At 46.3% G+C, this 25,860-nt stretch overlaps 1 protein-coding gene across 1 annotated transcript in view; it reads left to right on the top strand.

Moving 5' to 3' along the window:
- Positions 1 to 25,860, top strand: part of LOC311136242 (glutamate receptor 1-like) — a gene marked incomplete at both ends in the record, with an annotated part of 108,270 nt that overhangs the window by 22,716 nt on the left and 59,694 nt on the right. Inside the window, one exon of the mRNA XM_084170373.1 lies at positions 11,590 to 11,829. Within this exon, the coding sequence (XP_084026499.1) occupies positions 11,590 to 11,829 (240 nt within the window). The remainder of the gene's footprint in view (positions 1 to 11,589; positions 11,830 to 25,860) is intronic.

The following is a 25,860-nucleotide window of genomic DNA, read 5'->3' as shown; positions in this document are numbered from 1 at the left end:
GGAACGAGGGGTTAATATTCTTATACTCAACAGGTAGATGTAACCTATAACACACCTCGTTCAATCTTCTCAGGACTTTAAAGGGCCCCACAAACCGCCGACCCAGCTTCCGGCAGGGCAGGCGGAGGGGTAGGTTTCTGGTAGAGAGCCAGACTCGATCTCCGGGTGCGTACACCGGCCCCTCACTGCGGTGGAGATCGGCGCTCGCCTTGTGACGAAGGACGGCCCGCTGCAGGTGGACGTGGGCAGCGTTCCACGTCTCTTCCGAGCGCCTCATCCAATCATCCACCGCAGGGGCCTCGATCTGGCTCTGCTGCCAAGGTGCCAGAACCGGCTGGTAACCTAACACACATTGGAAGGGGGTTAGGTTAGTAGAGGAGTGGCGGAGAGAGTTCTGGGCCATCTCGGCCCAGGGAATGTACCGTGCCCACTCCTCCGGCCGGTCCTGGCAATACGACCTCAGAAACCTACCCACATCCTGGTTGACACGTTCTACCTGCCCGTTACTCTGCGGGTGGTACCCTGAGGTAAGGCTAACCGAGACCCCCAAACGCTCCATGAACGCTCTCCAAACACGAGAGGTAAACTGGGGGCCTCGATCAGACACTATATCCTCGGGTACCCCGTAATGCCGGAAGACGTGGGTAAATAGGGCCTCAGCGGTCTGTAGGGCAGTAGGAAGACCCGACATAGGGAGAAGACGACAGGCCTTAGAGAACCGGTCCACAACGACCAGGATGGTGGTATTCCCCTGAGAGAGGGGAAGGTCTGTCACAAAATCCACCGAGAGGTGGGACCATGGTCGTTGTGGAACGGGCAGGGGTTGTAACTTACCCCTGGGCAGATGTCGGGGCGCCTTACACTGGGCACACACCGAGCAGGAGGAGACATAAACCCTCACATCCCTAGCCAAAGTGGGCCACCAGTATTTAGTGCTAAGGCAATGCACCGTCCGGCCGATACCCGGATGTCCAGAGGAGGGTGACGTGTGAGCCCAGTAAATGAGTCGATCCCGAATCTCGAGCGGAACGTACTTCCGACCCTCAGGACACTGTGGAGGGCTGGGGTCGGTACGCAACGCTCGCTCGATTTCGGCATCGACCTCCCACACCACCAGTGCCACAAGGCAAGACTCCGGTAGTATGGGAGTGGGCTCAACGGACCTCTCCTCCGTGTCATACCGCCGGGACAGCGCATCCGCCTTACCATTCTGGGACCCAGGGATGTACGTGATTTTAAATACGAACCTGGTGAGAAACATACTCCATCGAGCCTGGCGAGGGTTCAGTCTCCTCGCTGCCCGGATGTACTCCAGGTTCCGATGGTCGGTCAAAATGAGGAAAGGGTGTTGAGCCCCCTCAAGCCAATGCCTCCACACCTTAAGGGCTTGAACTACAGCTAACAGCTCCCTGTCCCCAACGTCATAGTTACGCTCCGCCAGGCTGAGCTTCTTTGAGTAAAAAGCACAGGGGCGGAGTTTAGGTGGCGTGCCGGACCGTTGAGAGAGAACGGCCCCTATACCAGCCTCAGACGCGTCTACCTCGACCTGAAAGGGTAATGCGGGATCCGGATGCGCCAGCACCGGAGCCGACGTAAACAGGTCCTTCAGTCTCCTAAAGGCCCTGTCCGCATCGGCTGACCACTGCAGGCGCACCGGACCCCCCTTCAGAAGGGACGTGATGGGAGCTGCCACCTGTCCAAAACCCCGGATAAACCTCCGGTAGTAATTCGCAAAGCCCAAAAACTGCTGCACCTCTTTTACAGTAGTTGGGGTTTGCCAATTACGCACAGCGGACACACGATCCACCTCCATTCTCACCCCTGACGCGGACAACCGATAACCCAAAAAGGAGACCGACTCCTGGAAAAACAGACATTTCTCTGCCTTGACATATAGGTCGTGCTCCAACAGCCTCCTCAATACACGACGCACCAGGGTTATATGCTCGGCTCGGGTAGACGAGTACACCAGAATGTCATCAATGTACACGACCACCCCTTGTCCCTGCATATCCCGGAAAATGTCATCTACGAAGGATTGGAAGACTGATGGAGCATTCATCAACCCATATGGCATGACGAGATATTCGAAATGACCTGACGTGGTACTAAACGCTGTCTTCCATTCGTCACCCTCCCTAATGCGCACCAAGTTATACGCGCTCCTGAGATCCAGTTTTGTGAAAAACCGCGCTCCATGCAATGACTCCGTCATGGTCGCAATCAGAGGGAGTGGATAACTGTATTTCACAGTAATCTGATTGAGACCACGGTAATCAATGCACGGGCGCAACCCTCCATCTTTCTTTTTCACAAAAAGAAGCTTGAGGAGGCGGGAGAAGTGGAGGGCCGAATGTATCCCTGTCTCAAAGATTCGGCTATGTAAGTCTCCATAGCTTTTCTCTCCTCTTGAGACAAAGGATACACATGGCTCCGTGGGAGCGCTGCTCCTGCCTGGAGATCAATCGCACAATCCCCCTGTCTATGAGGAGGCAACTGCGTCGCCCTAGTTTTGCTAAACACGAGAGCTAAATCCCCATATTCAGGCGGAATGTGCAGTGCGGGCACTTGGTTTGGACTTTCCACCGAAGTCGCCCCCACGGAAACACCCAGACATCGCCCCTCGCACTGAGCAGACCACCCATCGAGAGCCCTCTGTTGCCACGAAATAGCAGGGTTATGGGTGCTTAACCAGGGAATCCCCAGCACCACTGGGTACGCAGGAGAGTCGATCAGATACAGCTGTATAGTCTCCTCATGACCCCCCTGCGCACACATCCGAAGTGGCGCTGTGATCTCCCTGATCAACCCCGACCCCAACGGGCGGCTATCTAAGGCATGAACGGGAAAAGGTTTGTCAACAGGTAGGAGAGGGATCCCTAACTCAAAACAAAACTTCCGATCAACAAAATTCCCAGCTGCGCCTGAATCTACTAGCGCCTTATGCTGGGAATGAGGTGCAACCTGTGGAAAACAAACAGGTATACAAAAGTGCGCAACAGAAAGCTCTGGGTAAGTGGGACGTCTACTCACCTGGGAGGCCCCCCCCAGTGCGTGGCCTGTTGTCTTCTCCCCCGGAGAACCCTCCCCAGCACCTGGCCGCAGTGTGCCCTCCACGACCGCACTTGGTGCAGGAGACAGGCCCCCTCGGGCTCCTCCTCCGTTCTCTAGCGCCGGCACCCCCGAGCTCCATAGGGCTCGGCTCGGAGGTGCCGGAGGGTGGAATGGACGGACTCCCCTCGGGACGTCCACGGGTGGCCAGCAGGGTGTCCAGACGGATGGACATATCGACCAACTGGTCGAAGGTAAGATGGGTATCCCTGCAGGCCAACTCACGTTGAACGTCCTCTCGTAGGCTACATCGAAAATGGTCGATGAGAGCCCGTTCATTCCACCCTGCATCCGCCGCTAGAGTCCGGTACTCTAGAGCGAACACCTGAGCGCTCCTCTTCCCCTGTCTCAAATGGACTAGACGCTCCCCCGCCGCTTTTCCCTCAGGTGGATGGTCGAACACGGCCTTGAAGCGGCGGGAGAACTCGGCGTAGGTGATGGTGTTGGCGTCCATCTTCCTCCACTCGGCGTTAGCCCACTCCAACGCCTTGCCCGTGAGACAGGAGATGAGGGCGGAAACGCTCTCGTATCCCGAGGGCACTGGGTGTACAGTGGCCAGGTAGAGCTCCACCTGCAGGAGGAACCCCTGACACCCGGCAGCTGTTCCGTCATACGCCCTCGGGAGCGAGAGCCGAATCCCCCTGGGTTCCGAACCTGGGACTGGTGGACCGACCGATGGGGTGGGCAGGGTAGGTGGAGGTGTGGGTACCCTGCTGGCCTCCCATCGGTGCAAGGTGTTGATTACCTCCTGTAGAGCGGTCTCCAGTTGTCTTATCTGGCCCTCTTGCCCACGGAGATGCTCCTCGAGCGACACAGGCGTCACTGCCGATCCTGCTGATTCCATTGTGGTGTGTGATTCTGTCAAGGCGTGCTGAAGGTGGGTGTGGTGTATGAATCATGCGCAGGACGCAGAGGCTCAGTCCAAAGGCTTTAGTGCAATATATATAAAAGACAGAAGCACAATAAGCCCGAAGGCGAATACACGGCGCACACAGGCGACAAAACAAACGGCGCACAAACATGTGCAAAATAACCTCTCCAAAACACTGGAGTGAAAATGTAGCTCCAAACACGAAACAGAAGCGCAATCACACACAACGACAAGCACACACAACGAGAACTAAATAGGACACTAACGAGGACTAACAAGACACAGGTGTACAACATCCAGACAAATCCAAACGAACATGAAACATAGATCGGTGGCAGCTAGTACTCCGGGGACGACGACCGCCGAAGCCTGCCCGAACCAGGAGGAGGAGCAGCCTCGGCCGAAACCGTGACAGCGCCACACTATGGAAATAAATAAAATATGTACACAGACAAACAGAGACATGAATAAGATAAAAAAGAACACCATATTAGAGAATCAATGGAGGACAGCAAAGACAGCTGTCACACACATCCCATTCCACACACATTCCGTCTGTTCTTTAAAGGTTTCCAGAATGTTTCATTAGGTTGTGGCCCCGTGTAGCTCAGTTGGTAGAGCATGGCGCTTGCAACGCCAGGGTTGTGGGTTCATTTCCCACGGGGGGCCAGTATGAAAAAATAATAATAATAATATTGTATGCACTCACTAACTGTAAGTTGCTCTGGATAAGAGTGTCTGCTAAATGACTAAGATGTAAATGTTGTGGGAACAGTCTGCTAAGAACATTGTGGGTTTCCAAAACACTAAAACTGTCCAGTTGCGCTGACATTCAGATAATGTTTGGATCAGGGTGAACAAAACATTCCTTTGATGTTGCTAGAATGTTTACAGAACAGCCCTTCTGAGTTCTTTAAAGGTTCCCAGAACATTTAATTAGGTTGTGGGAACAGTGTGGGTACATTACAAGAGATAGGTTCCCAAAACACAAAATATACTCAGTTGTGATGACATTCATACAATGTTTAAGTTAGGTTGCACAGGACATTCTTATAGTGTTGTAAGAATGTTGACAGAACACCTGGTCTAAGTTATTTAAAGGTTCCCAGAATATTTATTTCAGTTATAGGAGTTGTCTGGGATACTGCAAGAATATTCTAATGATATTCACATAGTTTGCACAGAACATGCCCACAATGTTGCACAATGTTCCACAATTTCCAAATACAGTAAGTCTGTTTTTATGACGTTCATAACATATTTGTTTAAGGTTTAAAGTGGAACTGACAGCATTTTAGCAACGTGAAATATTATACAAAATCTGTTCATATACACCCCCAGGAAGAATATTACCCTTTTTTACTAAGGCATTTGTGACAATCTTATAGCAATATAGAGTGGGAAAGCGGGCGTGCGTTTGGACAATTAATAGACACTGCAGTAAATAAAACCAAATAAAACCATCTGTCTCGTCCAAGACCGGAGTCTACGCAGACCAGTGCACCATAGCCAATTAGAGCTACAGTAGGCCTTTATGCAAACAAGCCATTGTCACACAGGCCTGCCATCATTCACTTTGAACTGGACTGTGTGTTTAGAGGCAGTTGCAACAGCGCGACTTTAGATCATTAGTTGTTAGTATTCAACATAAATAGATACGCTAGCCTATTAGTCACGTTATGACTGACTTGTGATCATTGCCCTTGCTAGTTTGATTGTATTGACATTCTCAGCCTTAGTTACATTTGTCCGTTTTTGTCCAGAATATTGAGTCATTGAAACTGAAACAGTGCATCCCGAATGGAGGCAGCAAACAATGTGCCAGGCCAGAGGTGATTTACAACCTGCATGAATTATATTAATCATGCATTGAACTGCATCCATCTATTCTGCCAACAATGCATTAGTGTACGTCATGGAACGTTGAGTCAAATATAACCTATTTTTACAACTTCTTATGAAGTTGGTTTTGTGGCAAAAACTGGGAATATTATTATTGTCTGTTTGTTTCATATCTGCAAAGTAGTTAAAACGCTGTCAATTCCACTTTAAACTTTAGGTCACCGGTTACTTTGTGTGATAAACGTTAAATGTTTTTTGCAATGGGAAGTAATAGTTGTACATTTCGATTGGGAAATGCTTAATGGTTGTGTTTTTTTATTCTTGTGATTGGGACCTACTGGCGTATTATGTCCGAGTTCATCTGTCACGCCCTGGCTCTGGGGACTATTAAATGTTGAGCCAGGGTGTGGATTTTCTATTGTTTAGTTTTCTAGGTTTGTGTTCTAGTTCATGTATATCTATGTTGGCCAGGGTGGTTCCCAATCAGAGGCAGCTGTAGCTTGTTGTCTCTGATTGGGGACCATACTTAGGCAGCCTGTTTGGCACGGTTATTTTGTGGGATCTTGTTCCGGAAGGTTTGTGTTCAACCCAGGACTTCACGTATCGTTTGTTTTGTTGTTTTGGTTCGTGTTGTGTACTGCAATAAAAGAATGTACGCATATCACGCTGCGCCTTGGTCCGCTTCATCTAACGACGATCGTGACATCATCGACTACTTATCCTTTAATATCATGCTGTGTGTGACTGCTGTTTTCCCATCTGCCCTATGCAGTGGTGTAGTGGTGACTGGAGAAGTGGGTATACTCACATTTTGCCAAAACGTTCCCAAACGGCCCAACCAGCAAAGGAAAGACACCCTGTGTGAAAAATCCTACGTCTATAGTTTTGCTATAGATCTTGCTGATTTTCACTCTCAAAATCACCCTTTTTTTTAAATAGAAAAAAGACAAAAGTGTGATGGTCTAAGTCCACAACAATGCTTAAACCACATCAATCTGATTGGGTGGGCCTGTCAGGGCCTGGCACCCCAGTGGGTGGGCCTCTGTCAACCCCATCCATGTCTACGCCCCTGATGAAAATGGCACATGATGACAGATTGCGCATCACAAATAGCCTAATAACCAACACTTCGAAATAAACGTTTTCAATACCTGGTTTGCATACCCATTGTTGCCTTAGTTAGCATCTACTGGTAGATATCATAAGTTGAAACATCTTTCCTACCTTACAGGCTACCGATGTCATTCTTCTGTGAGCTGTTCCATTCCAAAACCAGTTGAGAGCTGCACACTCTTGCTGACTGCAGATGATATTCCACTGAAACTAGGCTATGTGTGCGGCGCGCATGTGAATATACACTGCTCAAAAAAATAAAGGGAACATTTAAACAACACAATGTAACTCCAAGTCAATCACACTTCTGTGAAATCAAACTGTCCACTTAGGAAGCAACACTCATTGACAATACATTTCACATGCTGTTGTGCAAATGGAATAGACAACAGGTGGAAATTATAGGCAATTAGCAAGACACCCCCAATAAAGGACTGGTTTCGCAGGTGGTGACCACAGACCACTTCTCAGTTCCTATGCTTCCTGGCTGATGTTTTGGTCACTTTTGAATGCTGGCGGTGCTTTCACTCTAGTGGTAGCATGAGACGGAGTCTACAACCCACACAAGTGGCTCAGGTAGTGCAGCTCATCCAGGATGGCACATCAATGCGAGCTGTAGCAAGAAGGTTTGCTGTGTCTGTCAGCGTAGTGTCCAGAGCATGGAGGCGCTACCAGGAGACAGGCCAGTACATCAGGAGACATGGAGGAGGCCGTAGGAGGGCAACAACCCAGCAGCAGGACTGCTACCTCCGCCTTTGTGCAAGGAGGAGCAGGAGGAGCACTGCCAGAACCCTGCAAAATGACCTCCAGCAGGCCACAAATGTGCATGTGTCTGCTCAAACGGTCAGAAACAGACTCCATGAGGGTGGTATGAGGGCCCGACGTCCACAGGTGGGGGTTGTGCTTACAGCCCAACACCGTGCAGGACGTTTGGCATTTGCCAGAGAACACCAAGATTGGCAAATTCGCCAATGGCGCCCTGTGCTCTTTACAGATGAAAGCAGGTTCACACTGAGCACGTGACAGACGTGACAGAGTCTGGAGACGCCGTGGAGAACGTTCTGCTGCCTGCAACATCCTCCAGCATGACCGGTTTGGCGGTGGGTCAGTCATGGTGTGGGATGGCATCGCTTTGGGGGGCCGCACAGCCCTCCATGTGCTTGCCAGAGGTAGCCTGACTGCCATTAGGTACCGAGATGAGATCCTCCGACCCCTTGTGAGACCATATGCTGGTGCGGTTGGCCCTGGGTTCCTCCTAATGCAAGACAATGCTAGACCTCATGTGGCTGGAGTGTGTCAGCAGTTCCTGCAAGAGGAAGGCATTGATGCTATGGACTGGCCCGCCCGTTCCCCAGACCTGAATCCAATTGAGCACATCTGGGACATCATGTCTCGCTCCATCCACCAATGCCACGTTGCACCACAGACTGTCCAGGAGTTGGCGGATGCTTTAGTCCAGGTCTGGGAGGAGATCCCTCTGGAGACCATCCGCCACCTCATCAGGAGCATGCCCAGGCATTGTAGGGAGGTCATACAGGCACGTGGAGGTCACACACACTACTGAGCCTAATTTTGACTTGTTTTAAGGACATTACATCAAAGTTGGATCAGCCTGTAGTGTGGTTTTCCACTTTAATTTTGAGGGTGACTCCAAATCCAGACCTCCATGGGTTGATAAATGTGATTTCCATTGATAATTTTTGTGTGATTTTGTTGTCAGCACATTCAACTATGTAAAGAAAAAAGTATTTCATAAGATTATTTCATTCATTCAGATCTAGGATGTGTTATTTTAGTGTTCCCTTAATTTTTTTGAGCAGTGTATTTCATATGCTTTGCGATTATGTAGGCTACTTTGTGCATGATTTCTCTATTGTACTACATAATTGATAAGTCGTATACCTCCACTAGACTACTTTGATATGCATCAATAGGGATTAAGAAGTAATATAAGCAATGCCCACCGGAAAAAAGTGGGTATATGGCTTCTACCTGCGTATAGCCTCCACTACACCACTGGCCCTTTGTGTTTTACAAACAGTGCACTCTCCTACATGAGTGCGCTGGTATTACGGTTGCTGTCATTTCAGAATCACAAACCTGTCACACACTGAAGGCCTATAGGTTCGCCACTGCGCAAACATGTCTATAATAGATATAAAGGCTGTTAAGATATTAATGTTTTAAGAAAGGAGTGTATATATTTGGCCTGGCAAGGCGGTTTTATGGGCTGATTGAATGGAAGCTGACAATTCTGGTATCGGTCCTCACTGTCCGAGACCAAGTCAAGACCGAGTACAAATGTATCCGACACTGAGACAAGACCGAGACACTCAATATGAGACAAGTACTACAACACTGGTACACAGAGAGCTAACATTAATAATATGCATGTCAATCTCTCCTGGCTCAAAGTAGAGGAGAGATTAACTTCATCATTACTTGTATTTGTGAGAAGTATTGACATGGACATGTTGAATGCACCGAGCTGTCTGTTTAAACCACTAGCATACAGCTCAGACACCCCTGCATACCCCACAAGACATGCCACCAGAGGTCTCTTCACAGTCCCCAAGTCCAGAACCGACTATGGGAGGTGCACAGTACTACATAGAGCCATGACTACATGGAACTCTATTTCACATCAAGCACTGTAACTCATGAAATCAGATTTTAAAAAACTATAAAAAATACACCTTATGGAAAAGCGGGGACTGTGAAGAGACACACACAGGCACAGACACACACACACACGATAACATATGCACTATAGACACACTACACATGGATTTTATGTTGTAGATATGTGGTAGTAGAGTAGTGGCCTGATGGCACACACTTAATGTGTTGTGAAATTGTGAAATTTTGCTGGACCCCAGGAAGAGTAGCTGGTGCCTTGGCAGCAGCTAATGGGGATTGATAATAAATACAAATACCCCCAAGCCGAAAGACTGCTAAATAGTTAACCAAATAGCTACTCGGACTATCTGCTTTGACCCTTTATGCACTAACTCTTTTTGACTCTATGCACACACACTGGACTCTACCCACACTGACACTCCAACACATACTCACACACACTGCGACTGTCTATTATCTAACCTGTTGCCTAGTCACTTCACTCCTATGTAGATAATATACTTGTTTTATTTCAACCTTATTTTACCAGGTAAGTTGACTGAGAACACGTTCACATTTACAGCAACTACCTGGGGAATAGTTACAGGGGAGAGGAATGAGCCAGTTGGAAGCTGGGGATGATTAGGTGGAAATGATGGTATGAATTTAGCCAGGACACCGGGGTTAACACCCCTACTCTTATGATAAGTGCCATGGCATCTTTAGTGACCACAGAGTCAGGACACCCGTTTAACGTCCCATACGAAAGACGGCACCCTACACAGGGTAATGTCCCCAATACTGCCCTGGGGCATTGATGTATTTATTTTTTTAGACCAGAGGAAAGAGTGCCTTCTACTGGCCCTCCAACACCACTTGCAGCAGCATCTGGTCTCCCATCCAGGACCAACCCTGCTTAGCTTCAGAGTCAAGCAGGCAGTGGGATGCAGGGTGTTATGCTGCTGTACCCCTGTACGCAAACTCGGTACTGGTACCCCATGTATATAGCCAAGCTATTATTGCTCACTGTGTATTTATTCCTCGTGTTACTATGTTTTCTAATATTATTAATATTATTAATATTATTATTTTTTAATTGTATTCTGCATTGTTGGGAAGGGCCCATAAGTAAGCATTTCACTGTTAGTTTACACCTATTGTTTAAGAAGCATGTGACAATTAAATAAAATAAGATCCAACATTAGAGTCTACATCAGAAAGTATAACAATAACATCCATAGAATATCCAAGGATATTTCATTTAAAATAATAATAAAATAAAAAAATGTTATCAAAAACATTCTTTAGATAAAACCCTAACTAGAACTTAATGGGAATCTTAGCTAATGTTCTGGAAATGTTCCCTGTTTGCTTGGATGACACTATGTTGCATTCCTGATGTGATAATTACCCCATCTCTTTTCAATGTTCTCATACAAATACGACTGCTTCCTCTTGCAATTCTACAAATGAGTCGTAGAGAAAATGTTGCAGTTTTAAAGCAAGTTTGCTGTAATTCTACACATTTTGCCATGGGGCAGAGAGAAGATTTAGCAATGTCATTTCATGCAGTTCTACTGATCCATAGAGTGGAGATAAATGTTTGCAGTTTTTAATATAATATCTGAGAGTGACTAACAAAGTCAATGGGGGCCGCCCGGTCGGTAATTCAACCATGATTACTACAAGTTTAGATAGCTGGCTAGACTAACTTACCAATCTTTTTTTTAATTTCGTGACACAGGCTAATTGAGTGACTATAAGTGACTGACATAACAAGAGAAAAACTGTTTCCAAATTTCCAAATTGCACTTTGTGCATACAGTAAGTTGAGACCCCGACTGTGTTCCTTAAAAAAAAAAAAAGATCCGCGGGCCTACTTAAGGCTGTCCCATCTCTGTTCTAGGGGAGTTAACAGTTAACATGTATACCTACACCCATTCTCATATCTCACCGATTCGCTGTCTGTTCAGTCTTTTCCATGAATAAACAATCAGATGTGAACACCTCTCCTTTCTTTTTCCTCTCCACAGTTTGTTCACAGTTTTCCAAAGGAGTCTACGCCATCATCGGACTGTATGACAGGAAGACCATGAACATGCTCATGTCGTTCTGTGGGGCTCTCCACGTCTGCTTTGTGACACCCAGTTTCCCCATAGAAACCAACAACCAGTTTGTAATCCAGCTGAGACCGGAGCTCCAGGAGCCCCTGATTGCCCTGATCCAGCACTACAAATGGACCAAGTTCGTTTACATGTACAGCTCACATTCAGGTACTGTTCATCATTCTCTCATGTTTGTTTTGTATTTACAAGTGGAACCTCTTTAGCAAGTCAAACTATACAGTAGGCTACTTGGCAAAAAAATATGAATATAAACATCACATACTTTCACAATACACAGATAAAGCACAGTTGATCGATGTTAAGCCTAGCTATTATTCTGGATACATTTTATTATTGGATGTATTGTTGATATTTGTTAGATGTAGCCTATCTCAGTTCAGAGTGGCATTAATTGAAATGGTTTGGAATTATGTTGTACAGTCAGACTCATCCAATTAAAGTTTGCTGTACTGTTTCCTCTCTGACTATGAGTGTTGCCATGCTGTATATGGTATGTGAAATTGTCGTACAACATCTGTGGATTTATTTGTGTTTGTTATTCTTAGCTGTTAAATGCATTGTTTGGTATTCTGCCAGAAGCTCCTCTAGATGTGTAAACTGTATTCTGTAAACTGTACGTCCTCAATGCACATTTGGTGCTTGGATGGGTATATATAAATGCAATGGTCTCCTATGGGAAATGAGTCCCTGGTGCGTGTTCCTCTTCAATTTGCATCCACTCAACTGTAACCTTCACTCAACTTCAGTGCCATCAGAAACAGATGCAGCAAGTAGGAGATGTTAACTGCTTAATGATGCAGAGTCTGGTTGATGCGGTGGATGTGCCCAGGACACGCGTGTCTGAACCAAAGATGAACAAATATAACTACATAATGTGTACTTGCTTGCTTATTTTGACCATGTACAGTCTTTGATCTGCACATAAGTGGTTCTTTGACAATGGATCGGTTTTTTTGGTGTATATTTCCGGTGAGATGTCCATGAAGCGGGACAAATGCTCCATCGATTTGTTTATCTAGCCGTGGCGCTTTAGTCTTGGACAAGGAACTCAAGGTCGTTGACTTCTTCATGACACATCCGAGTGACACCCCCCCCCCCAACCTCACCGCCATTGATTCAAGCCCTGTTGCCTGGATACTGCACTGCACAGTCGGTAGATATTTAAGCCTTTTAGGAAACTTCACACCAATGTTTATGTCTGTGACTCTGTGTCTGTGTAATGTGTTTGTGTGTGCGTGCGTGTGTGAGTGCATGCGCTGAGGCTTGTACTCTTCAGGATGTGACCAGAGATGAATCACTGCTGCTTTACTCTTTAACGCTAAAGCCAGAGCTCAGGGCTAGAGAAGCCACACTGCCCTTCTCAGTAGTGTGACGCCTCAAGGCTATACTCCAGAGCAGAGTTTTGTAACAATACGACAAGACGTGATTCCCCGTAGCCTGGTGAGTAGGACCATTGGGCCAGTAACTGAAAGGTTGCTGGATCAAATCCCCAAGCTGACAAGGTAAAAATCTGTAGTTCAGCCCCTGAGCAAGGCAGTCAACCCCCAACAACTGATCTCTGGGTGCAGATGATGTCAATGTAAGGTAGCCCCCCGCACCTCTCTGATTCAGAGGGGTTAAATGGGGAAGATGCATTCAGTTGTACAACTGACTAGGTATCCCCCTTTCCCTTAAGTGCTACATTACAGTATGATTGCTAGGGCTGGAACGATACCAGTATTGCAATATTTATATCCATGGCAAAAATTCAAACATGAAGCAGACCTAACTCTTTGGTCCTTTGAAAACCTGCCGAATGTAAAATATTGTGTGCTATAGCTTGGAAAATAAATAAATGTGACTCTGGATGACAACATAATGATGTTTGTTTCCAACATTAGTGCTGTTTTCCTAAATAAGTTAAATTCCTTGCCACGTTACTAACGAGTATCATGATACTGGTATCGTCCCGGCCCTAATGATTGCTCTCACAGACTACAAGAGCACTGTAAAAGGTTTTACTTGTTTTTAACTTTTTGTGTTGTGTGGTATATGTTGTTCTCCGTGACTCTTTAGAACTGCAATCCAGTTTTCTGGCTCCTCTTTTGACTGACTCCATCCCACAGTGCAGTCCCAGAGGGGAAGAGTGGGTGGTGGTAGAGGTGGATGAAGTTTGATTAGATTAACCCTTGTTTTCCTGCCTTGCTAGCTCACACATATGTTTGTTATAGTAAAAAGGAAGATAACTCTATTGTTTCGCAACAAAGGCTCAGCATCTTAACCTAGACAGGGTCTATATTATAAAGACCAAGATCCGCTTAAATAAACACTTTATATAGGGTTTAAACAATTTACACTGTACACAAATAGAGACCGGGCGGAAATTGAATTTGGGTTTGTGTGACATTTGAGAGGAGCTGTGATGGGCAGGTCAGTGAAAGCAGCAGAGAAAGGGGCCGATAGGAGCCCAGGCTGCTTTCTTTGCCAATCCAAAAACTCATCTCTTCCGTTTCACTTGCTTATCTGCGCTGCTGCAGTGGTGTGACGCGTTGCTAGCGCTAGACAGATAGAGCACAGCGTTTGTCTCTCTCCCTAGTTTATCTGCAGGTTAGTGCTGCTCAGTGGACTATAAAGCTGGTTTGCTCTCCGGTGTGAGACGATTTCACAGCTGCTGAGACAAGCTCTATGTGCCTGTACAAGAGACGGCAGGAAGTGTATCGCAATGCCAGCAGAGGCAGTTTAAAAATTGGATGCGACATAGTGTTTTAAATGCATTTCAACCTCACTGTTACTTCTGACAACCTACTTTTGTCATCTGTGGCGTAATCCATGTCGCAATTAAAATTAGAAAAAACGTAACTTTATCTGTTTCTATATACAACAGAAAATAGCATAGACTTAGTCAACCATTCAATCTCTCTCACAGCATGAAATATTTTGTTTTTACTGCTAATGAATGCAAAGGCAAAATTATTATACATAGCACACATCACTAGGAGATTTTCCTTGTCAGGTCACATGGTCAGGAAAAACTTTTAGCCTGTACATTAGGAATGCATAATGTAATTGATGAGCAATTTGCATACAAACTAAAAGCTGTGACTGTAATTTTATAAGTGTATTAATACATAGACTGCATGGCTCCAGTGATAGCTTCATATAGAAAGAGGCAGCAGCTTGTGGTGGCTCCAAATTTTCTCCATTTGGGTGTACTTGGGTATTTTTAGTAAATGATATGCATTGTCAATGTTTATGCAAATCACATGCAGTGTAGAAAGATTAATGTCTATATTTATAATTTTCTCTCTACCCAGACCTGAATGTCATCTTATTCTCTTCCTTCTGAACAAAGCTCTTGTTTTAGAGAGAATTCTGAGGGCTTTGGTACTGAGTTCACCCACTGGTTGATTCAGACAACATTTACTACTATAAACAACAGAGGGCCAGAGAAAACAACAACATTATATCTCACATCACAACTAAAGAAATCATCTCCCACTTTGTTCATGCCAAGGAGCCTCAAATGACATCTTATTGCAATAATAGACTATGAACATACCTCATTAATTTGCAGGATGAAACAGGATACCTAGTCAGTTGCACAACTGAATGCATTCAACCGAAATGTGTCTTCCACATTTAACCCAACCCCTCTGAATCAGAGAGGTGTGGGGGGCTACCTTAATCAACATCATCTCCACACAGGGAGCAGTTGTTGCAGGTTATCTGCCTTGCTCAAGGGCAGAATGGCAGATTTTTCCACCTTGCCAGCTCTGGGATTCAAACCAGCAATCTTTCGGTTACTGGCCCAATGCTCTTAACCACTAACCCATAGTTACTGTTTTACTTGATTAACAATAAGGATAATTTCAACTTCATTATTGTAAAAAAAAGGCCAGCCATCTCAAGCGAACTATGTTCTCACCATCACCTTCACATCACCTGTCAATCTCCTAGCACACTACTGCCATTTTCCCAAACAATCAGTACGCTTGGTTGCATGGCAGACCCCCGCCTCCTTACACTTCAGTTAGTGCACCTTTCCCAGGTATTTTCATAGAGATAGTTAAAGGACTCTTCTTTTTATCTGTCCCGTTATGGCGTCTGTGAGTCCGACCCAGTTGGTGAAAGTCCTCAATGGCGCTGCCCATGCTAAAACAGGCTTTTGGGCACTAGAGTTGTCTATCTAAGTCTATGGGTATTTTACTGTAAGGTTGAGAACATACTGTAGTTTGGTTGAGAAGGCTTGCCTTAAGCGGCCTTGGACAAGAGGAAAGATGATGGCGGACAAAGATAAAAGGAAGAAAGTGGAACATATTATGAATAAATATGGAGTGGGGGATTACACAAGCCTTCTGGAAGATCTGGTGAAGGAGAGGATAGCGAATAAGGAAAAAATTAGAAAAGGGGAATATGGAATGGAGGATCGCACAGAACTTTTGGAAGAGTTAGAGAAGGAAAGTGAACGTGAAGAGAGTGAGGGCAATTAATTGTGGGCAGGTGCAGTGATGACCGCAGAGAAAGAGCTGAGTGTAGAGGGAAGCGGTGTGGTAAAGAAGATTGGCGCCAAGTGCAAAAAGAGGGATACATGCTCTAGTATCTCAGACATGGAACCTAATGAAAGTATGTCTGTAGTACCTGCGGTGAGGACCGCCGAGAAACCGGGCCTCGACCCGAGGATGAAAAGGATGATTCTGGCCCAGTGGGAGTGAGATTTGTGGAGAGAATCGATCCTTGCATTTTGGCTGATCCATATGTGGTGTCAGGTTGGGTGGGGAAGAGGTTGGGGACTGTTGAGTTGGTGACTCTGAGTGGAATAGCGATGATTTATTGTGTTTCTTCAGTCCAGAGGGAGTAGGCGCCACCGATCAAGCGATTAGGGACAATAACTGTGACTTGCTTTGCTCTCCGGAGGAGGGCGCCTTTGAAAGGCGTGATAACAGAGGTGGCATTAAGTGTTGAGGAGGACCAGAAATGTAAGATTGCCGGTGTCTGTGACGCCCGCCGTTTGGTGCGACGCAGACCACCGGTGGAGAGTGTGGGGAAACGGAGAAGTGATTGTCTGTCCTGCTGAGTTTTGATGTAGAGTCTTTGCCTGAGAAGGACAAGTTAGGAAGTGTAAGTTATCCCATGAGAGCTTTTGTTCTGAAATACTACAGTGTTTTAGGTGTCAAGTTTATGGGCATGTTGCAGCAGTGTGTATGAGGGAGATTCCTAGATGTGAGAAGTGTGCAGGAGGGCATGAGACAAAGGAATAATGGCGCCGGAGTGGATGGCTGCCGTTTTATGGACTCTTAACCAACCGTGCTATTTTGTGTGTTTTTCGCATTGTTTGTAACTTATTTTGTACATAATGTTGCTGCTACCGTCTCTTATGACCGAAAAGAGCTTCTGGACATCAGAACAACGATTACTCACCTTGAACTGGACGAATAATGTTTATTTTATGAGTCGGACAAGAGGGATTTGCTCCAGACACCCGACAGGGCCCTCATCCCCGTCATTCGCAGTAGAAAGAAAAGGAGATATCGGGGAAGGAGATCGGGGTGCTTGGTAAGGAGCCGGCGACGAGTGGCTAATCTGCCTTTGCCATCGATACTATTGGCCAACTTATAATCGCTTGATAATAAAGTGGACGAACTACAGGCACGAATATCCTACCAACGGGACATTAAAAACTGTAATATCTTATGTTTCACCGAGTCATGGCTGAATGAAGACATGAATAACATACAGCTGGCGGGTTATACACTGTATCGGCAGGATAGAACAGCAGCCTCTGGTAAGACAAGGGGTGGCGGTCTATGTATATTTGTAAACAACAGCTGGTGCACAATATCTAAGTCTCAAGGTTTTGCTCGCCTGAGGTAGAGCATCTCATGATAAGCTGAAGACCACACTATCTACCAAGAGAGTTTTCATCTATATTCTTCGTAGCTGTCTATTTACCACCACAAACCGATGCTGGCACTAAGACCCCACTCAATGAACTGTATACGACCATAAGCGAACAGGAAAACGCTCATCCAGAGGCGGCGCTCCTAGTGGCCGGGGACTTTAATGCAGGGAAACGTACATCCGTTTTACCTCATTTCTACCAGCATGTTAAATGTGCAACCAGAGGGAAAAAAACTCTAGACCACCTTTACTCCACACACAGAGACGCGTACAAAGCTCTCCCTCGACCCTCCATTTGGCAAATCTGACCATAACTCTATCCTCCTGATTCCTGCTTACAAGCAAAAACTAAAGCAGGAAGCACCAGTGACTCGGTCAATAAAAAAGTGGTCAGATGACGCAGATGCAAAGCTACAGGACTGTTTTGCTAGCAGAGACTGGAATATGTTCTGGGATTCTTCCGATGACATTGAGGAGTACACCACATCTGTCACTGGCGTCATTAATAAGTGCATCGATGACGTCGTCCCCACAGTGACTGTACGTACATACCCCAACCAGAAGCCATGGATTACAGGCAACATCAGCACTGAGCTAAAGGGTAGAGCTGCCGCTTTCAAGGAGCGGGACTCTAACCCAGAAGCTTATAAGACATCCCGCTATGCCCTCCGTCGAACCATCAAACTGGCAAAGCATCAATACAGGACTAAGATCTAATCGTACTACACCGGCTCCGACGCTCGTCGGATGTGGCAGGGCTTGCAAACTATTACAGACTACAAAGGGAAGCACAGCTGCGAGCTGCCCAGTGACACAAGCCTACCAGACGAGCTAAATTTCTTCTATGCTCGCTTCGAGGCAAATAACACTGAAACATGCATGAGAGCATCAGCTGTTCTGGACGACTCTCCGTAGCCGATGTGAGTAAGACCTTTAAACAGGTCAACATTTACAAGGCCGCAAGGCCAGACGGATTACCAGGACGTGGACTCCGAGCATGCGCTGACACAACTGGCAAGTGTCTTCACTGACATTTTCAACCTCTCCCTGTCTGAGTCTGTAATACCAACATGTTTCAAGCAGACCACCATAGTCCCTGTGCCCAAGAACACTAAGGTAACCTGCCTAAATGACTACCGACCCATAGCACTCACGTCAGTAGCCATGAAGTGCTTTGAAATGCTGGTCCTGGCTCACATCAACACCATTATCCCAGAAACCCTAGACCCACTCCAATTTGCATATCGCCCCAACAGATCCACAGATGATGCAATCTCTATTGCGCTCCACACTGCCCTTTCACATCTGGACAAAAGGAACACCTATGTGAGAATGCTATTCATTGACTACAGCTCAGCGTTCAACACCATAGTGCCCTCAAAGCTCATCACTAAGATAAGGACCCTAGGACTAAACACCTACCTCTGCAACTGAATCCTGGACCTCCTGATGGGCTGCCCCGAGGTGGTAAGGGTGGGTAACAACACATCCGCCTCACTGATCCTCAACACGGGGGCCCCTCAGGGGTGCATGCTCAGTCCCCTCCTGTACTCCCCGTTCACACATGACTGAATGGCCAGGCATGACTCCAACACCATCATTAAGTTTGCCGATGACACAACAGTGGTAGGCCTGATCACCGACAACGACGAGACAGCCTATAGGGAGGAGGTCAGAGATCTGGCCGTGTGGTGCCAGGACAAGAACCTCTGCCTCAATGTGATCAAGACAAAGGAGATGATTGTGGACTACAGGAAAAAGAAGAGGACCGAGCACGCCCCCATTCTCATCGACGGGGCTGTAGTGGAGTAGGTTGAGAGCTTCAAGTTCCTTAGTGTTCACATCACCAACAAACTAACATGGTCCACCAAGACACCAAAATCTATTCCCCCTAAGGAGACTGCAAGGCACTACAGAGGGTAGTGCGTACGGCCCAGTACATCACTGGGGCCAAGCTTCCTGACATCCAGGACCTCTATACCAGGTGGTGTCAGAGGAAGGCCCTAAAAATTGTCAAAGACTCCAGCCACCCTAGTCATAGACTGTTCTCTCTGCTACCGCACGGCAAGCGGTACCGGAGCGCCAAGTGTAGGTCGAAGAGGCTTCTAAACAGCTTCTACCCCCAAGCCATCAGACTCCTGAACATCTAATAATATGGCTACCCAGACTATTTGCATTCCCCCCATGTGACCATTTTTATGTTGATTTTATTTGATTTATCGGTGAAGAAAGTTGTGGGGGTGCCCATGGGGCTGGAGATCGGAAGTGTCCGGTGAGAGAAAGGCAGGTTGAGGTTGCCAGGGTTAGAGTAGTTCAGAAAGTGTTGTATGCCAAAGCAGTGAAGAGAGTGGTAGAGGAAGATGGTTACAGGGTGAGGGATACTGAAAGGATTCCTGTGAGTAGACAGAGACCAAGAGAGAGTGATGGGAAGAATATGTGCTTCAGTAAGGTGGGCTTTTTAGCATTCATAGCCATGGTTGGCAATTGTACTGCATAAATGGATCAGAAGTCACAGAAAATAGAGGTTGTGGTGGGACCAGCTGAGAAGTACATGGGATTGTGAGGATTTACTGCAGAATAGTTGCAGGGGTTTTGAATGGTAAAAGGAAAGGGCATACCAAGTCAGTTGTACAACTGACTGCATTCAACTGAAATGCTTCTTCCGCATTTAACCCAACCCCTCTGATTCAGAGAGGTGCGGGGGGCTGCCTTAATCGACATCCACGTCATCGGCGCCCGGGGAACAGTGGGTTAACTGCCTTGTTCAGGGGCAGAACAACTGATTTTTACCTTGTCAGCTCGGGGATTCGATCCAGCAGTGTTCTGTCCTCTCAGACCGTTGGTCTGGAGTAGGAATAGATAGGGTTAAATAGTGGAATGGGGTAGTGTTTGTTGATGTTGTTGAGAGGGCTAATAGTTGGCAGGGCAATTTTATTTTTCCTTTTTCAAATGTTGTATTACCATATGAAGAATTTAATGTAGGTAGGTTGTGTATGGCCTCACACACCAGTACAGTAGGTGGCGGTGAATGCACCTAAAAGTTGGATGCGATCCGCCAATCAAATCCTAATGAAGAAGAAGAACGAAAAAGGCTTGCCTTTTTAACAGTGCATGGAATTGCAATAACATATGAAAATGCTAAGTAGCCTACTTACCAGATGAAATATAAAGTTATTTATCAGATGGGTCATTTTCAGGTCAGAGCTGAAGGTGGTGTGTTTAAATTGCATCTGATACTTTTGTTTTAGCTGTTTTGTTAATAGTTGCCTTAACAAGATTACCTAGCAGTGGTGCTTTGTTGGAGGCTGTCTGTGTTGGTCAAAAATGTGCTTTGAAGATAGTCACTCTGGCCCTGAGGTAAAGGCAGAATGGGAGCCTCTTTGAAGTGAGAATTTAGCTGACTTAGTAGATCAGCTTTAATATTGCAGTTAGATTGTGGTTTCTATCAATGTAATTGTCTGCATCACTTCTACACCCCCATATATATATGTTTTCAATATATATATATATTATTTTTAATATATGTAACCCTCTCACCAGGCTCGAATTTGACTCTCACGATATTACCTTACTTAGAATATCTGAACAGCATGGGATATTAGGCGAGAAGGACATCTCCAAAAAGAATCCCTATTGTAAACTTGCTAGGGTGAATGACAAATAGGTTGTTTTTTTTCATTTTTTTTCCCACCTTTATTTAACCAGGTAAGCCAGTTGAGAACAAGTTCTCATTTACAACTGTGACCTGGCCAAGATAAAGCAAAGCAGTGCGATAAAAACAACAACACAGAGTTACATATGGGGTAAAACAAAACATAAAGTCAAAAATACAACAGAAAATATATATACAGTGTGTGCAAATGTAGCAAGTTATGGAGGTAAGGCAATAAATAGGCTATAGTGCAAAATAATTTACAATTAGTATTAACACTGGAATGATAGATGTGCAAGAGATGATGTGCAAATAGAGATACTGGGGTGCAAATGAGCAAAATAAATAACAATATGGGGATGAGGTAGTTGGGTGGGCTAATTTCAGATGGGCTATGTACAGGTGCAGTGATCGGTAAGGTGCTCTGACAACTGATGCTTAAAGTTAGTGAGGGAGATAAGAGTCTCCAGCTTCAGAGATTTTTGCAATTCGTTCCAGTCATTGGCAGCAGAGAACTGGAAGGAATGGCGGCCAAAGGAGGTGTTGGCTTTGGGGATGACCAGTGAGATATACCTGCTGGAGCGCATACTACGGGTGGGTGTTGCTATGGTGACCAATGAGCTAAGACAAGGCGGGGATTTGCCTAGCAGTGATTTATAGATGGCCTGGAGCTAGTGGGTTTGGTGACGAATATGTAGTGAGGACCAGCCAACAAGAGCGTACAGGTCACAGTGGTGGGTAGTATATGGGGCTTTGGTGACAAAACGGATGGCACTGTGATAGAATACATCCAATTTGCTGAGTAGAGTGTTGGAGGCTACTTTGTAAATGACATCGCCGAAGTCAAGGATCGGTAGGATAGTCTGTTTTACGAGGGCATGTTTGGCAGCATGAGTGAAGGAGGCTTTGTTGCGAAATAGGAAGCCGATTCTAGATTTAACTTTGGATTGGAGATTCTTAATGTGAGTCGGGAAGGAGAGTTTACAGTCTAACCAGACACCTAGGTATTTGTAGTAGGTCAGACCCGTCGAGAGTAGTGATTCTAGTCGGGTGGGCGGGTGCCAGCAGCGTTCGATTGAAGAGCATTCATTTAGTTTTACTAGTGTTTAAGAGCAGTTGGAGGCTATTGAAGGAGTGTTGTATGGCATTGAAGCTCGTTTGGAGGTTTGTTAACACAGTGTCCAATGAAGGGCCAGATGTATACAAAATGGTGTCGTCTGCGTAGAGGTGGATCTGAGAGTCACCAGCAGCAAGAGCGACATCATTGATATACACAGAGAAAAGAGTCGGCCCAAGAATTGAACCCTGTGGCACCCCCATAGAGACTGCCATAGGTCCAGACAACAGGCCCTCCGATTTGACACATTGAACTCTATCTGAGAAGTAGTTGGTGAACCAGGCGAGGCAGTCATTTGAGAAACCAAGGCTATTTAGTCAGCCAATAAGAATGCGGTGGTTGACAGAGTCTTGGCCAGGTCGATGAAGACGGCTGTACAGTACTGTCTATTATCGATCGCGGTTATAATATCGTTTAGGACCTTGAGCGTGGCTGAGGTGCACCCATGACCAGCTCGGAAACCGGATTGCATAGCAGAGAAGGTACGGTGGGATTCGAAATGGTCGGTGATCTGTTTGTTAACTTGGCTTTCAAAAACTTTCGAAAGGCAGGGCAGGATGGATATAGGTCTGTAACAGTGGATCTAGAGTGTCACCCCCTTTGAAGAGTGGGATGACCGCGGCAGCTTTCCATTCTCTGGGGATCTCAGACGTTACGAAAGAGGTTGAACAGGCTACTAATAGGGGTTGCGACAATTTTGGTAGCTAGTTTTAGAATAAAGGGTCCAGATTGTCTAGCCCAGATGATTTGTAGGGGTCCAGATTTTGCAGCTCTTTCAGAACATCAGCTGTCTGAATTTGTGTGTGAAGGAGAAGCGGGGGGGGGGGGGGGGGCATGGGCAAGTTGCAGCGGAGGGTGCAGAGCTGGTGGCCGGGGTAGTGGTAGCCAGGTGGAAAGCATGGCCAGCCGTAGCTAAATGCTTGTTGAAATTCTCGATTATTGTAGATTTATCGGTGGTGATAGTGTTTCCTAGCCTCAGTGCAGTGGGCAGCTGGGAGGAGGTGCTCTTATTCTCCATGGACTTTACAGTGTCCCAAAACTTTTTGGAGTTAGTGCTACAGGATGCACATTTCTGTTTGAAAAAGTTAGCCTTTGCTTTCCTAACTGCTTGTGTATATTGGTTCCTAACTTCCCTGAAAAGTTGCATATTGCGGGGGCTATTTGATGCTAATGCAGTACGCCACAGGATGTTTTTGTGCTGGTCAAGGGCAGTCGAGTCTGAGGAGAACCAGGGCTATATCTGTTCTTAGTTCTGTATTTTTTGAATGGGGCATGTTTATTTAAGATTGAGAGGAAATTACTTTTAAAGAACAACCAGGCACCCTCTACTGACGGAATGAGATCTATATCCATCCAGGATACCTGGGCCAGGTCAATCGCTAGAGTATTTTAGGGAGCGTTTGACAGGGATGAGGGGTGGTCGTTTGACCGCGGACCCGTTACGGACGCAGGCAATAAGGCAGTGATCTCTGAGATCCTGGTTGAAGACAGCAGAGGTGTATTTAGAGGGTAAGTTAGTCAGGAAGATATCTATGAGGGTACCCATGTTTACGGATTTAGGGTTGTACCTGGTAGATTCGTTGATAATTTGTGTGAGATTGAGGGCATCTAGTTTGGATTGTAGGATGGCCGGGGTGTTAAGCATATCCCAATTTAAGTCACCAAGCAGTACGAACTCTGAGGATAAATGGGGGGCAATCAATTCACATATGGTGTCCAGGGCACAGCTGGGGGCTGAGGGGGGTCTGTAGCAAGCGGCAACAGTGAGAGACTTATTTCTGGAAAGGTGGATTTTTAGAAGTAGAAGCTCAAACTGTTTGGGCACAGACCTGTATAGTATGATAGAGCGCTGCAGGCTATCTCTACAGTAGATTGCAACTCCACCCCCTTTGGCAGTTCTATGTACACGGAAAATGTTGTAGTTGGGAATGGACATTTCAGAATTTTTGGTGGCCTTCCTAAGTCATGATTCAGACACTGCTAGAACATCAGGGTTGGCGGAGTGTGCTAACGCAGTGAATAACTCAAACTTAGGAAGGAGGCTTCTGATGTTAACGTGCCGAAAACCAAGGCTTTTACGGTTACAGAAGCCAACAAATGATAGCTCCTGTGGAGTAGAAGTGATACTGGGGGCTGCAGGGCCTGGGTTAGCCTCTACATCACCAGAGGAACAGAGGAGGACTAGAAGTGCTTCTAGTGCGTTGGGTACAGAGAATAAAGGGGGCAGATTTCCGGGCGTTGTAGAAAAGATTCAGGGCATTATGTACAGACAAGGATTTGGAAGGATATGAGTACAGTGGAGGAAAACCTAAGCATTGGGTAACAATGAAAGAGATAGCATCACTGGAGGCACCGATTGAGCCGGTCTCGGCGTGTATGGGGGGTGGAACAAAGGAACTATTTGAGGCAGTTTGAGAGGGACTTGGGGTTCTACAGTGAAATTGTATAATAAGAACTAACTGGAACAGCAATAGGCAAGGCAAATTGACATGGGAGAGAGGCATAAAGCAATCACAGGTGTTATTAGAGAGAGCTAAGACAACAACTGGTAATGGCGATAAAGTTTGGGCTGCCGAAATCACTGATCAATCACTCTACTATGAGATGATCCAGGAGTTATTCTAACAACATTAGACATCTGGCACATGGCTCTAACACTGGATGGAGAAATGTCTCTCCAATCTTGCTCCACTGCACATTGCTGATGAGGGCGGCGAGATAAAGCATCGGCATCTATGCTCTGCCTACCGGGCCTGTACTAAAGCATTGGCATCTATGTTCTGCCTACCGGGCCTGTACTAAAGCATTGGCATCTATGTTCTGCCTACCGGGCCTGTACTAAAGCATTGGCATCTATGTTCTGCCTACCGGGCCTGTACTTGAGACTAAAGTCATAGGTAGCCAACGATGACCAGTGGCATCCAGTTTTGCGGACGTGAGGACATATGTCAATGGGTTGTTGTCTGTTCTAACCTCGAACTTGACCCCATACAGGTAATCATGTAGCTTATCAACCACAGCCCACTTCAACGCAAGAAACTCTAACTTGTGAGCTGGGTAGTTGCGTTCAGAAGTGGTCAGGCTTCGACTCACAAATGCCACAGGACGCAGATCCTCACCTTGATCTTGGTACAGTACTCCACCTAACCCTTCGCGGCTAGCATCTACATATAGAACGTATGGCAACTGAGGATCAGCAAAAGCCAACACAGGAGCTTTTGTGAGGCTTTCCTTCAATGTCTCGAATGCCAATTCACACTTCTCATTCCACCTTGATCCAAATGGTTCTGAAGGGTTGAGGTAGGCTTTCACCTCTTCCTTGGACTTTCTCCCTTTCTTGCCTGCGGGAAGATATCCACATAAGAGCTGATTCAGGGGGTAACTCACTTTAGAGTAGTCTTTCACAAATCTCCTGTAATATCCACAGAATCCTAGGAAAGAACGCAGAGCAGTCACAGTTTCAGGCCTTGGCCACGTGCTGACAGCTTCAATCTTTGATGGGTCTGTGGTCACTCCATTCTGGGATATGATA

Source organism: Coregonus lavaretus (genome assembly GCF_964263955.1).
Source record: "Coregonus lavaretus genome assembly, chromosome: 10".
In the NCBI taxonomy this organism is placed as follows: Eukaryota; Metazoa; Chordata; class Actinopteri; order Salmoniformes; family Salmonidae; genus Coregonus; species Coregonus lavaretus.
Note: the sequence above shows the minus strand (reverse complement) of the source record. Positions and strands in the feature narration are given on the sequence as shown.